The following is a 14,917-nucleotide window of genomic DNA, read 5'->3' on the forward strand; positions in this document are numbered from 1 at the left end:
ATGTCGAGCATATTTTGTACTATCATGAAATCGTCGAATCATCACCTTTATGATGCTACTGTCGAAGCCAGAAGAAGACGGTGAACGTCCTTCATTGCAAAAATAACGGCATGATTTCTTACACTATCCTTTTGGACAACAGTGGAGTGGCTCGTTTCCTTCAGATTTATGTACGAAACATTAACCCATCCGAACAACAAATGTCTTGACCAGTTGAAGGAATCATGTCAGCATTAAACGAAACGAAAATGTTCTATACAACGAAATACTACTCTTAACACTATTATGGCAAATATCAGCATCAAACATGATTGAGCTTTAGAAAAATTAAAACATCTGTTGTTTTTTACCATATGACCCCTTTCGATAAACGTATGCTGACCCCGTATGTTTTAATGGATAATAATTCACATTTCAACGATTGTTTTGTTAAATTGCTTCATTAAACCATCTAAATCAACAATTAGAAAACAAAAAAACTTAAATACGTAAAATTATTTAAATTAAAGGAATGAATGAATGTACCTTAATTCGGGTTAGCATGTGCAAAATAGCAAAAAAATATTTGTAAAGGAGTAACTGACTCCACAACAAATAACGGTAACAGGAGTCTGTTCTTTGGACTATATAGAAAAATAACTTTCTTTAATTTTCTTCTTGCTCTGGAGAAATTCGACCTTTGAAAAAAATATTAACATTCTTATTATAACACATATCAAACGAAATCCTTTAATCGAAATTGGTTACACTGGAAAACTTTAATCTGTATATTACAATTACATTGCAATTTCATAAGAGGCTGACAAATCGCATTACAACATTTCCCATGTGGTGGGGTATTCAACCAAAGCCACACGTTTTCCCAATTTTTAAACTTGTGTAATAAACTACAGACAGAGGATTAGTAGTAAAAGCAATTAAATCTGCATTTTCACTATCCTCACATCTATCGGACAATTTTTCGGTATCCTGTTTACGAAGCAAAACTTTGCCATTTTGCCAACGATTGCAGTCATCCAGCTTGCAAACATGTTCCACGAGCCCGGCTTAATTGGGTGTGAATACAAGTCATAAACAAAGAGAGGATGTTTTTTTCCTTTTTGCTGTAAGCCACGGTCAACCGTACTCTGTGTGGCAATTACGAATGGCTTAGCGAACTTTTGCCACAAGAACCTCTCTTAATTACCACATTTTGTACATTGACGTCTAACGTACACTGTTATCGAATCTATTTTTTTGACTCCTGCCCATTCTATAAATAACGTGGAGGAAAGATGCTATACATTAGTTAGTACTTAAATCAATTAGAGTAGGCCAGCGTTGCAGTAAGAAATTTATTATTGCCGAAACCTATTTCGAGACAATCACTAGTGATTAAAAAAAACTCAAAATAATTATAACCTGTGTTATAAATTCAGTAATGCATTTTGAGCAGCTGTGTGTATGCTCTGTCAGAATTCATTCTTAAAAACTTCTTAAAACTACTCATTTTAGTTATTCTTTGTCATAAGAGAACTTTCTTCTAGATCTTTTTTTCTTTATTAATGAGGAAACATAACTGGTATCCACCGTAAAGTCCACCGAGTAGCCACTAGACACCAAACTACAAGCGAATAACCTGTACACTGCGCAGAGCTGCAGAGCGTAAAAGGTAAAATTGTTGCAATCCATCATTTCATATCAATCAGTACCATAAATCATGCGTCCGCTTGATGGATAATATGCGACTTGACAGCGTACAGAAACAATTTCACTTACAAGGACCGAATGCTTGGTACGCCAGGCTTTCACTAGTGCCTTGTTCCAAATGCTTTATCCAGCAATAAATGCATGTGAACGGATTTCGTCGATAAGCCGATCTTATTACCTACAGCATACCGTTGACAGGTTTTACCATGAACATGTCCTAACTTTCAACAACATTTTTTTATACTGAAATAATTGTATCGCATCCTAGAATACCAACTGTAAATTAACCAAATCCTTTAAGAATAACAAATGATTACTGAAAAAAGTGACAGTTTTTCCATCCAGTACATTTCCTTAAGATTCTATGGAAAATAAAATCATTTAAAATTTTCAACAATATTGTCTATGTAATTTGTTCATCACAAAAGCAATTAAGAAGAAACTAAATATAAAAGAAGTTGGGAAATAAAAAGAAATAGTTTCAATTTCGTACAAGTATTATTTTCGGTGCAATCAATATTTCCACATAAGTTTGAACATGGCTAAATCAATTCAAAATACATTTAAATAGCCCGATATACCAAACCGAAAAAACGAGAATTAATTTAAAGCTTCCTTTTTTCGGTTCAAAAGTAGCTTGTTTTTTTCTACCTTGCTTCTGCCGAGCATGGAAATTAAAAAAGAACTTACAGTATAGTTTCTGCAGATAATTAACTATAAAGTCAAAGACGAACGGGCAAGAATAGTGAAACAACACTTAATAATTAAACATTTAAATTTAACACTTAATAATTTTAACACCTAAAGATCCTCAGAAATCCGAAGTATGATGCGATGCCCACTCAATTTACTATTCAAATAATAACATCAATGCAAGCAAGGATACTATTTCATTTGTCTGAAAGATAACAAAGATAGTTATAGGAAAAGAGAAGAAGAAGATAGAGGTACAGAGTGCATTGAACGAAACGACAAAACAAAAATTCTTTAATAAAAAACGCAACCGCAGTGGTAGAACATCAATTCGTAGAAGGTGGTACCCACAAACTATTCGAAGGAGCCACCAATATGGAAGAAATAGAATCGAAGAGGTATACAATTGAAAGTATTCAATAGAGATCGCTGATCAGCTGTTTATAATAGCGGAAGGACGTCAAAGACAAGACTCGAACCTACGACTTCTAGCGACAGTGGTATGTCCGACCACTGCACCATGAGCACTCCAAGTTGGCCGAACGCAGTTTGGGAAGTTGTGATGTCCAATTTGCTACCTTTAAAGTCCTCCAAATAGTCGACCATTCGATTCTTATTCCAAATATGCCCCGTTGGATGGCTACGTCAAACTCAATCTGGTTCTTATATTTATATCCGACTTCTGGCAGTCCAATATGACGTCATCCGTCACCCGCAAACTCATATCAACTTTGCTAATATTCTCTTTAATTTTTACTGTTGAAAATATCCGCAGTGTTGTCATCTTGTGGCCCATGGTATGGTTTAACAACACACTCACATTTTTGCCAAATGATTAAAAAAGCCGATAGAAACAATTAAAGAAGATTATTCTTACGAAACATGTAGTATTTCATAGCTCAAAATGGAGGAAAACAATGTTTCAACAGCTTAAAACCCCCATGTGTGTTTTATAATCAAAATTAAGCAGATAAAGTGGATTTGCAAGCTATGCAATATTTGTAATTAACCTTTACACCAACTTTAGAGGTACTAGGGGTCTCTTTCACTGCCCAAATCAAATGTGTTTTCATGTTATTCGTATTATTTTCGATTCATTTTTCAATTTTGTACCTCCAATTCGACACTTGGTGAAGAAAGAAGTGAAGTTGAAGGTGAATTCAATATTCATACGTGGAATTGAAAAAGGTTTTTACAGTTGAAATTTGATAAATAAGTTCCAAACGATACGTAAAAAATCGAAAATTTGTTTGAACCCATGGGAACCGTCTTCGGCCATACTAAAATTCTGTTTTATAGGATATAATGTAAAATATTCAGAGTCAACGTACCGTGAAGAAGAAGCAATATTTAAGTTCACTATCATAAAGTGAATCTTTGCTCTTCAAAATGATAACAACTGTAGAAATTTGTACAGCTAATACCCCCTCCTCCATCAACACATCTTAAAAGAAGCTTTTTAAAGTTGTCTTACGATTATGAGAAACACACCAATAAAAAAATTAACTAGAAAAAACTACAGCATGTTGTAGAACAGCCGCCTTAAAAACATAAAATGATTTTAAAAAACAATCAAGGCAAATGTAAGGAATGTATATAATGGAGGCGCCTAGTAGGTGACTAGTAATAAGTTAACAGAAAATAATCTTCAACAAATTTTATGTTTGGGCCCGTCTCCTACAGCAAGAAACTGTAAAATAATTGTGTTGGATTAATACATCCACAATTTTTACCAAATATCTTGATTCTTCAAGTGGAATCTTTAATTGATCTAGCCTCTAAATGCACATTCTTGAAATTTAACTCTTATATCTGCGATAACAAACTACTGATCTAGTGTCTCCGATTTCCAGTGCAGTGCAAATTACATCGTCCAAATCATTGATTATTATAAGATATTTTGTTTGTAAAACCATCACTATTTATAAAATAAATAGTTTATATTTTATAAAAAAAAGTCACACATTTTTAGGCGACTGATTTTTATGTATAAAATCACTCTCACTTTTGCTTTACATAAAAGGATTGTGCAAACTGAACACCAAATGCGTAAATAAAACAATTGAAAAATCTTTTTTTTTGTTTAATTTCACCCAAATTACCCCTCCTAAGGCTTTAAACTTGTTCGATTATGTTTGACTTTGAAAGAATGCATAATTCTGTGGTATTATTTGTGTCTACAGGAATTAATCCGGCTGAGTCAGCAGATGTTTATATTATGTCAAGGGAGTACGTACGCAATAGCAAAATTTCTCGGGGTAATGGAAAAAGCACATTACTATTGCATGTGACGTTTATTTCGGTTTTCTATAGTTCCAAATTATTTAGCTTTCCTCAAGAACACCTTTACGTTTCTAGCGACGAGTAATTACTGTTGGCTTGAATATTTAATGTCAATGATACAACCGCATCCGATCTGTTATTTAAGGTAACGTCTTTCAGCTCTTTGTTGGACAAAACAGCCTAATTGGCAGACTAATTTTGGAGAAATGTTAGAGCGGTCTCACACGTATCTAGTGTGATGTCGTTTAATGCAAAGAATTACCATTAAACTGAAACATGTATTGTTGTTCTGTGTAAGTTTTATTTATGAAATGTCGTTTATTGTCCGTGTTGTATAAATATAGTTACATTTCTATTTGTACAAATTTTTACTTTACAACAATCAAGGACGTTTACGTCAATCACAGCATCATTGTTTCCAGTGATGTGGATTACATTATTAGACGATAAAAAAATTTTTTATTTAACTGTTCTACAGCTTATGGAATCAACAAAAAAAATTAATTTCTTTTTTACTAATATATTTTGCTGGTATTTCCATGAGGTTCAAGCAAATTATATTATGCAAAATCGAAACTAATTGACAAGTTGTGATAATTCTATTCAATTATGATTATAAATAATCACTTATTCCTAGGTAAGGTATTAGACAAGCTGTAACCGTGACATAAAATATTGCTTTCAACCAACTAGAAGTCAATTAGGTAATTAGCCAATTTGTATACGTTGTCTATGCTCACCAACGATGAGAAATGGCTGATTACAACTTTCTAGAGAGCAAAACTTTGATCGATAACATGAAATAGTAGCATTTTGGTATCTTAAGTTTTCTGAAAACAAATTTAGGCGTAGTTTAATTGAGTGTGCGTTGGAAAGAAATCGCATATAAGGAAATAATTTAATTTGTTCGCAAACATCAGTATGGTATGTTTCCTCGAAATAGCGTTTTCTCCATACTGTGCAATATACTGGTGCTCGGATATTCCCCTCAAATATAAATACACAGTAGAATGTGATGAAAAAATGAAAAAAGAAATCGGGTATAGTGCAAACATTCGAATAATCTATTATCTAAACTGCTGATTTTTTTAAATCTCTAAGGTACTTCTGCTTTCGTTGCGTAAATCATTGATTTGCTAAAACATAGTAACTATTAAATATAATTTGCACAATCTTAGAACAACTTCTGTTAGCGTATTCTAGACTACTTTTCTCTACGATAATGATATCAATACAACAAGGTACCTGGTTTTTATTTGTAACTGTCTCTCAGTGGAATCGCGACACTGGTGTCGATGATAAACTCCCGGTACTATAAGGTATTCTAACTTCTGCCGCAACATTGAGTTCCTGTATGATTTTTGGCATTTGTTTGATTTTCTCTCTTAAATCCGCTGGTAACCGTTGCTGAGTGATATCATCGTTGTCGAGTTGTAGGGTCGAAAAATGATATTGTTTGGTGTTAAGACCTACCCCATTACCTGATCCTGGAGGCGCAGTGTAAGTTATACCGGCGCCGGTCATATTTTTAGGCACCAGTGTCAGTCGGCTTCCGTCGAAAAAGTTTACTTCTACAATGCCTTGAGCGTGCAGCATGGCTGTACCAATTCCGGCAATGGTGCAGCTTTTCGTATTTGCAGACAAGTTTGAATGCCGCATTCGAGAAGTGCTGTAGTTATTCGTAGGTGTTTCAGAGTTGTAGGAATTGGCGAATGAACCCAGCACCAGATTCTGATGAGGTGTCCTCGGAGTCGCTGGTGACGAGGAGAATGCGAAACTGTGCTTAGCATTACTGCCAGTGATAGTTCCAGTCCCGGCGGTTGCCGGCCGTCTACCAATAATGATGGGAAACGTCTTGCCACCTAGTGATAAACACGACAACGTACGCTCGATAGTCCGACAATGTTCTAATGTTTGCTGAAAGTGCTCATATTTTATAAACGCTTCTGATTGTATAGCTCCCGAGCCTCGGTGTACCTTTCCCGTCTTATCAAACATTTTCAACTCTTGGTCATTTGAATTAAGCACAATTTTACTTCCTACAATGGAAAGAAAGTTAACTGTAGTATCGTCAAACAATAATAAAGAAAGCACAACTGTTCAACTTACCATCGTAAAAAACGACCTCATAATCCAGTAGAGTTTCCATCAACTGACATTTTGCCATTTCGCTGTAAAGCGTAATTTTTGGTGTTTTAGCCTTTACCATATTCACAAACCGTGCCGCATACACGTATTTTTTCCAGTGCCTTTCGGGAATATTTTCGTAGCTGTAAATTGAATCAACTCCAGCGAGCGGTAAATCGGGAGGTTCATTTTTGATCGGAACACCTCGACTACCGCCGGGGTGATACAACACGAATCGTAACCCGTCGCTCGATATCCGACACACATCTACGACGCGATCTTCACGCAATCGTCCTTTCGGCTTCACAAACTCTAGCACCACTTCGCCGCTGTCTGCCAATATCGTGAGAATGACGTGCTTTGTACGGTGTCGCGTGGGCATTAGACGGGATGTGTTTAATTGTGATGGCATTTGTAGTTCTTTTCGTGCCGCCGCTTCCTGCACAAACGCAATCGGTTTCGAAACACAACTGGCTGGGGCAGTGCCTTGACAAATGTTGTTCAGAAAATCCTGCAAGAATAGTTGTGACATTAAAAAAAACTATACATGTGGCCTCGGAGTTAGAAAACTTACGTATTGCACAGGAATCTTGTTTTGTTTCGGTTGGAGGTGAACTGGATCATGTGACAAATTTTCGCCTAGTCGATGGGATGGAATACACCCACTATTAGTAGCTGACTCAGTTTTTCTCATTGCATTTAAGGCTGAGGTCGAATTCGAGGGCTGCTGCTGCTGCAGAATACTGGAACCAAATCCAGTCAGTTCCGCTTTGTCAATATTGTACTTTTCCATAAGTTCCAAACTGTTAAACTTCTGAAGCAAAGATATGTGTGATGCCGCAGGATGTCGTTGTAAACCCAACACTATACTGTCCTTTACTTCCATCGATTTTTGCAGATGGTGCTGATTCTGATAGTGATTTTGGTGATCGTTGACACCGTGGGTATTCACATGATTGATGCCACTGTCGCTGTTGCTACGATCGATCGTGCCACGTGTACGAGAATAGAACAGATCCGAACGGCCACCACTGGAAAGGGTGTCTACACCACTATCTGCACCGTGAACCGGTGCATGACGATATATGCCGGATGTGGAAGTTTTCAACCCAAGATCGTACCGGCATAAGAACGGATGCGATAGCACATCCTCCAGTTTGATGCGTGCGTTCGGGTTTTTCTGCAGCAACCGGTCGATAAGATCCCGTGCATTGGATGAGATGTGCGCCGGCATGCTGTAGCTGGACATAACTACCTTCGTCAGTGTCGATTTCACTCCGTTCGTATCGAATGGCGGTTTTCCAACCAAAAGTGTATAAAGCATACAGCCCAAACCCCACACATCTGCCGGTAGGCCGTGCGATGCACGGGAAGCGACTTCCGGTGAGATGTAGTTCGGTGTACCACAAAGGGTAAGATGTTTTTCGTCGGGTTTACTCAGTTCCGTAGCAAGTCCGAAATCGGCAATTTTGATGTTCATATCCTTTGTGAGCAGCAGATTCGAAAGGGACATGTCACGATGTAGGATATGGTGCGAATGTAAGTACAGCAGGCCATCGACCACTTGCCGCAGCACCAGCGCTGCTTCATACTCATCGAAAGGTGTTTGCCGCTTTCGTAAATATTCCTGAAGTTCGCCATTCTCCGACAATTCCAACACCAGATAGACATAATTTAAATCCTCGAAAAACGTATATAGCTCCAGTATGGATGGATGCTTCAGTTTCGAATGAATGGTTACCTCTTGTCGTACCCGGTTGGCCATTCCCGAAGAATGCATTGCTTGCTTGTTGATCTACGGAGAGGTAAAAACCGGTTTTAAACCCAGACCAGGACCGCACAAAATCAGATTTCCTCTTACCATTTTGATCGCAACGAAAACGCCAGTACGTAGACATTTTCCTCGATAAACGCTAGCGAACCCGCCCTTGCCAAGTATTTCATACACTTCGTAGTCCTACAATTTGGAAAAATATAAGTTAAAGTCATACAATCTCATGGCGTCTCAATCAAAACACAAACAATGAAGCTGTTGCAGCACGGCACCAAAATACTGTACCTCGATCTTTTCTCCGAAGCTAGTTATCATTGTGTAGGGGAATGTGTGTAACGCACTACAAATAAATTGCTTTCATATCAAACATATACGCAACAATTCGGTAATTATCTCAATTCAGGACAAAGGATCACAACACACAAGTGCCACCGATAATTTGACTTCCGTTGCAACAACAGCTTGGTTTTGGCTTTTCAAACGACTTTTCTGACAGCTCGTAGTTCAGCTCACGAACACATTCGTATGCTGTGCACTAACCCATCCAATACCGTGTATGGACACGTATCCGATACGTATGAATTAGTGATGTGCCATAAGAATCTTTAGGCCAGACTGCATGACTCATATGAATCCTTCTCCTAATCACGTGACTACATTATGGCCTTATCACACTGGTCACCAATGGTGGCTTTGCAAAGCCACCGAACTGTCAAAATTTTTTTTTGGCATCCAGTTTGACATAATGGTGCCTCTTGGTAGTGTGATAAGGCAGGTCACCTGGGAGTGGGAGTTTATTTAATTCACTTTCGGTTCATGCGGTTTTCGGCAGTTTAAGATTAAAATACCAAAATTTTATAATCTTATTATGCTTATAATTGATTATTAATAAAATTAAAAAACATGAATCACTTTCAAATCAAGCTTAACATGCCCGATACAGCAAACTCCACACAATGACAGCTCGGTGATACGGGTAAGCTCATTCACCAACGGACCCCCAGCCACTCCAATGTCATTCGTTTTCGATGGTCGTTTGACAATCCAGTGCTTTTTCCATGCCACCATTGGTGACCAGTGTGATAAGGCCATTAGGCGTACCATACCAAAAACTTGGTACGGTCTAGCTCCAGCGTACCATACCAAATGCAACCCAGCACTTCTGGATTGGCTGACGATGGTGTGCTCGAAAGAGCTCGATGAAGTGCTCGACTTTTCATATTGGTAAGAATTTGTCAAGCAGTTATCAGTTAATTTGTGAAGAGCATGTCCAAAAAGTTAATTGATAGAAAAAAATAGTATATTTTAGAATCATGATGGAATTTAAAACTGTTATTACTATTTTTCCATGCCATAAAATTGATGAAACATGGCAACTTTACTCCATGGATGAAAATAATGCGCTGCAACTGTCGTTCCAAGCAGGCGTTAACAAACAAACATACTCGTTCTCTTTTCATCATTTTTCTTCTTTTATAATAATTAATACGATGAATTTGCTTAACATTTCTACCCGCTCTGTTGGTCATAGTTCTTGATCCAACAACTATTTCGTTTTGAAAGAAGTTATCTCTGCGTTCCACGCGCTAGCGCGTCCGTTGACGTTTCAATATAAATGTTCACGGATAATCGAACACATACTAAAATACGTTTATAATACCTGGTTTGAGTCTTGGCTAGTTCACTTTTGACCAGTTCCAGTTAGTTGATTCATCATAAAAAATGTTTGAATTATTTTTTGAAGGAAATTTTTATTGCTAATTTCGATCCGACAAATTTTATTTGACACTATTCCTAAAAAAATGTTGTGAACCAACCTGATATTCATGGAAACAATTCAACCCGGTTGTGCAGTTGTCAGTTGCAAGACACCCGGATAATCCGCCCCCCGGTTAATCCGGCCCCGGATAATCGACGTCCAACTGTAATTAATTCGTTGAGAGGATGTTGTATAAAAACACACATCACACCTGCCACGCTAAGAAAGAATGAGTTTTTCTTCTTAAATACTTAAAATAAAATTTGTTTGAGCTGGCGACGCGCGTTCAAAATGGCGGGTGGTTACCTAGACGATGCGCATCTCACGTGCTTAAATGACGATTCGTTAAACGTCAATTATATCCCATTTTGACTGATGTTCGGTTACATTCGGGACGCAGACGCGTCGGACGCACGCCGTCTAATATGGGCCTTACACGCTTTCCAGACTGCACTGTCGCGTAACGCGACGTCGCCTGACAGGCGCTGAACTACATGCAAAAAAAACATAGCGCGATTCGCGCGACATCGCGCAAGGTTTTTTTATATGCCCGGTTTACAAAAATTCAAATTTTTTGCAGCTGTCATCTAGTACCAGCGAGTTTTTCCATGGCAGATTGCTGGGACTCTTGCTGGAACTACATAGTACCAGCAACAATGTCAATTTCTGTCAACCGGGTGGAGTTCAGCTCCTGTCAGGCGACGTCGCGCTGCAGTGTGGACCCCGTGCTACATTAGTGAATCTTTGGGATTCATGCATCTCCAAGACGATGCAAAGAATCATTCAGATTTATGAGACTGCATCCGAATTACCCAACTCTAGTATGAATGCATTCACATCAATTAATTGATGGCGGCCATGCCCAAGTGACAGAAAACACGATTTAGATAATTTTCGCCAGGCTTAGAAAGGGGCTGCATAGAAGATTAATAGCAGACTTATTAAGCCAAAATTGCAAGTGTGTGCGTGAAAAATGAACCCACCGTGGGTGCACTGATCCGATCCTTACTATTATAAATTGAACCCTTCCAACCCAACTCCGGAACTGACAGCTCAAAGCCATCAAATCAAAACAAAATATAAATTCGAATTCAAACAGAGGATTTATTTTAACAATCTCAGCAGTCTAGAGATGAATGACCGAATAGGTCAAAATCTCTAAAATAAAAAAAAAAAAAAAAAAAAAAAAACAATCTCAGCAGTTTTTCTGGAATAGTTTCTTTGCGTGTTCCAAAAACCGTCTAGTTGCAATTCGTAGTCATGAAACGAAAAATACGAAAAGGTAAATATAGAAAAGTACAAATATACAAAAAATTACCTGTTTACATTTACCTTGCTTGCAAACAGGATAATCTTCCCCGATGAACTCGAATGCAACAAAATCGCAAACACTGCATTTATCGAGCTACCATGGAGTAAACCTGCTTCCTAGCTTGCTGCTCGTCCTGTATCATAGGGTTAGCTGCATCTTGCGGCGAACAGAGCGTCTGCATCATCATTGCATAAAGTTCATCCCTCGTCGATACAGTCACTGGAAATATTGGCCTACCCTGGCTTTCCAGCATTATTTTGGCTTGTATGTCCTGTCTCGTTTCCGAAATCATAGCCTCTACAAGCAGCAAACGCTTCCGAAATCATAGCCTCTACAAGCAGCAAACGGTCAATACGAGCAATGCAGAAACCTTCCGGCATTTGTTGTTGAAACCTGCTGGACGGTTGCAAATAACACTTTCCAAATAAAAATTATCGAGTGCTGAAGCGATAACGCAAATAAATCAGTAAACTTACCATAATCGATAAACTGCCTCATCACAATCTTGCTTGGCCCTGGGTAAACGTGTTGTTGGCTTTCATACTGCTGATCCATATGTTGTTTAATCCGCCTTCTGATCGAGAAAATTAGAGTCGCATCTCTGTTTATCTTCGAACCACAATGTTGTTTTTGGTACAGTGCAAACGGCTGAATCGAGAGAGATGTGGAAATATGTTATTCGCAGACCGAGACGCAGGTGGGACATTTCAGTCCAGTCATTGCTGATGCTCTGCAGGACTACCATGACAGTGCAGCGAAATTACTCCGTCGTGTAGCTTCATAGAACACTTTTTCCACTGGATCGTATGCCAGAGGGCAATTGGGCTACGTTCTATCGGTGCCGCAGGACAAGTAAGATCGATCAGTTCAGCCTGAATACCCATCTCGAGAATGCAAGCGCAAACTACGATGCGAGCATGGTTAAGCTAATGCAGTCTGACCTAGCCACAGACTGCTCGTTACAAGGCACAAGAGATTATCTGCGTCATTTTCTTCAGCGTACTTCACACCCGGCGACTCGACACTGTTTCCAGTGCTGCTATCCAACTTTTCACTACGCTTTGTGAAAGTAACATCTTTTATCACCGACCTACCCGATTATTGAGAGGAAACATTCTCCTCGCTGCTGCTGTTGAGCGACGAGTTTTTCTTACGACTTAGCGAACGTTAGCGAACCGATCGCGTCCTGTTTGTCACCAAGTAGACGGAAGTGATCGAAGAGGTGATATTCTTCACCGCCCGTTCACACGGCATCGTAGCGTAGCGATTTTGACACTCCATCGTAGTGTCAACTATTTTTTATGGCCGTGGCTAAGGCCTCTCGACCAACATTTACACTACGATGGAGTGTCAAAATCGCTACGCTACGATGCCGTGTGGACGCTGCCTCACCACCGCATCTTACACCGTATCCTCCTGCTCCTTGATCACCATTGCCTCCTCAGACATGAACGATTTCGGTCCATGCTTACCGCCACCGTCGTGTACGTGTACGCATCAGATCGTCGCCAGCACCATTGATCACCGACGATTCACCTTCACGTTTGACCACCTCATCCATGTCGATCAAAATATTCCCCTACTTTTGCTCCCTCGCGCCTCCGTGGACGCGGTTTTCCATCCGATTTTTGTTCAACAATCGAGCAATCGACTCCTGCCAGCCAATCTGTTTCGCGATCATCTGCGGAGCTTTCGGTTTGGTAAAAGTGTTGATCATCAACCGTCGCGCATTTTCAAGCTTCAGTGACAGTTTGGCCAGATTGGTGTGATAAATCAAACAGAGTGCCCCGGCGTATCCCATCTCGGTGTCGGACCCAAGGACGAGATCCCGCAAACCCAAAAGAACGTGCGGCTCCAGCTCGAACGGCAGCGTGAAGGAAAACAACCCCGATTAAAGGTTGTGGCACTCAAGTGATGGATCGTAGAATCGCAGGACAGCATTTTTTTGTTCGAATTTCGCTTCGTGTTTAGCATCGGTAATGAACTTGATCAGCTTCCTCGGCGCCAAAGTGTCATCAACCTCGTGCTTCGTTGTGGTGGTAAGGGTGAGCTCAAATGAAATCCAAAACGAGAAAAATAGGAAAATGAATAAGCTTGTCCCCTAAATCTTACGAACCTTTTCAATGTTAAACTCTTTTCGGATGTAACACTTCACGTTTGTCAACAGTGACTCCAGTACCATTTTGGTATCCTGCGGCGGAAGTGTCGTACCTATCGCGAAATTCTCCTGTACCACGTCCAACATCTACTGACGTGACGCCGACAATACTTCCGACCGTCCTTGATAATCGTACTGATGTATTGTATGTGCCCAGAATTTCACCCAGATATGCACCGAACTAACGATGGCGATCACATCGTTCATCAGCACATTCTCCTTGTTTGTTGCGAGTTTGTAGAGAATTCCCGAAGCCACCAAGTTCGTTGTGCGAAGTTCTACTTCTCAAAAAACCCTATATCGAATATGAAGTTCAAGAGATGGAACATTTTAAACAAAACTTCCTTCAACGGTTGTGATTTATTCACTCCCGCCGTGTCAACAAGTTTTGATACAAACCTCTGGTTTGTTGACGTTTTTTCATTCAACACCTACATTCGACCGACGTTGATGATGATGCTAAATATGTTTCCGGAAAAAGGCTTCTCTTACCTCTTTTCTTGTTATTCCGTGAAAACATGTGTGATTAATAAAGATTATCATCTTTTATTTACGCTGAACAAGTCCGCACGATGCACAGTCACATTACCAAATGAAAACACCAATGACAGCTCAAAACTGATGCACAGCAAGCTTAGAAAAATGTTCAAGAAGAAAACATTCATCAGTCCGTGTATGTACACGGCGATACGAAATTCCGCACCCATACATTCAAACATCGGTGGGATTTAGGGCAATTTCACTGCATTTTTCAAAAATAACCGTCAATTTTGTCACCTGGGTGACACGTACGTGTCATTTGTGGCCGTTAGATCTCTTTTCGGAATTGAAAACAATCTAAAGTTAACGTTTAGATAACGGAAACAAAAAGATTCAACAAAATCAAATTTAAAACAATACTAGACAAATTACGATCAAAGTTTTCACGACATCTAACATACCAAGATCTTGTTTCTTTCGCATAGCAAAAATGCAAAACAAGGATCATGAAAACATCGTTGTTCTAATACATTTATATAAAACATCGATGAACATTTCGGTATATACACAAAACTTGGGACGCATACAGAAAACAATTACTACATAATAGAATCGATATGCATGTGCATTGTGAACTAGTTA

The 14,917-nt window shown here is 39.1% G+C and overlaps 1 protein-coding gene across 1 annotated transcript; it reads right to left on the bottom strand.

The window, feature by feature from the left end:
- Positions 1-5,736: 5,736 nt before the first annotated feature.
- On the bottom strand, positions 5,737-8,881 carry LOC131293531 (serine/threonine-protein kinase PLK4). Its single transcript, XM_058321610.1, has 5 exons — positions 8,852-8,881; positions 8,654-8,749; positions 7,367-8,587; positions 6,775-7,231; positions 5,737-6,704 (listed from the first exon to the last, which is right to left on the bottom strand). Exons 1-5 carry the CDS (start codon positions 8,879-8,881, stop codon positions 5,935-5,937), a joined length of 2,574 nt encoding a protein of 857 aa, XP_058177593.1. The 3' UTR covers positions 5,737-5,934.
- Positions 8,882-14,917: the final 6,036 nt, after the last annotated feature.

This window comes from Anopheles ziemanni, chromosome 2, assembly GCF_943734765.1.
Source record: "Anopheles ziemanni chromosome 2, idAnoZiCoDA_A2_x.2, whole genome shotgun sequence".
In the NCBI taxonomy this organism is placed as follows: domain Eukaryota; kingdom Metazoa; phylum Arthropoda; class Insecta; order Diptera; family Culicidae; genus Anopheles; species Anopheles ziemanni.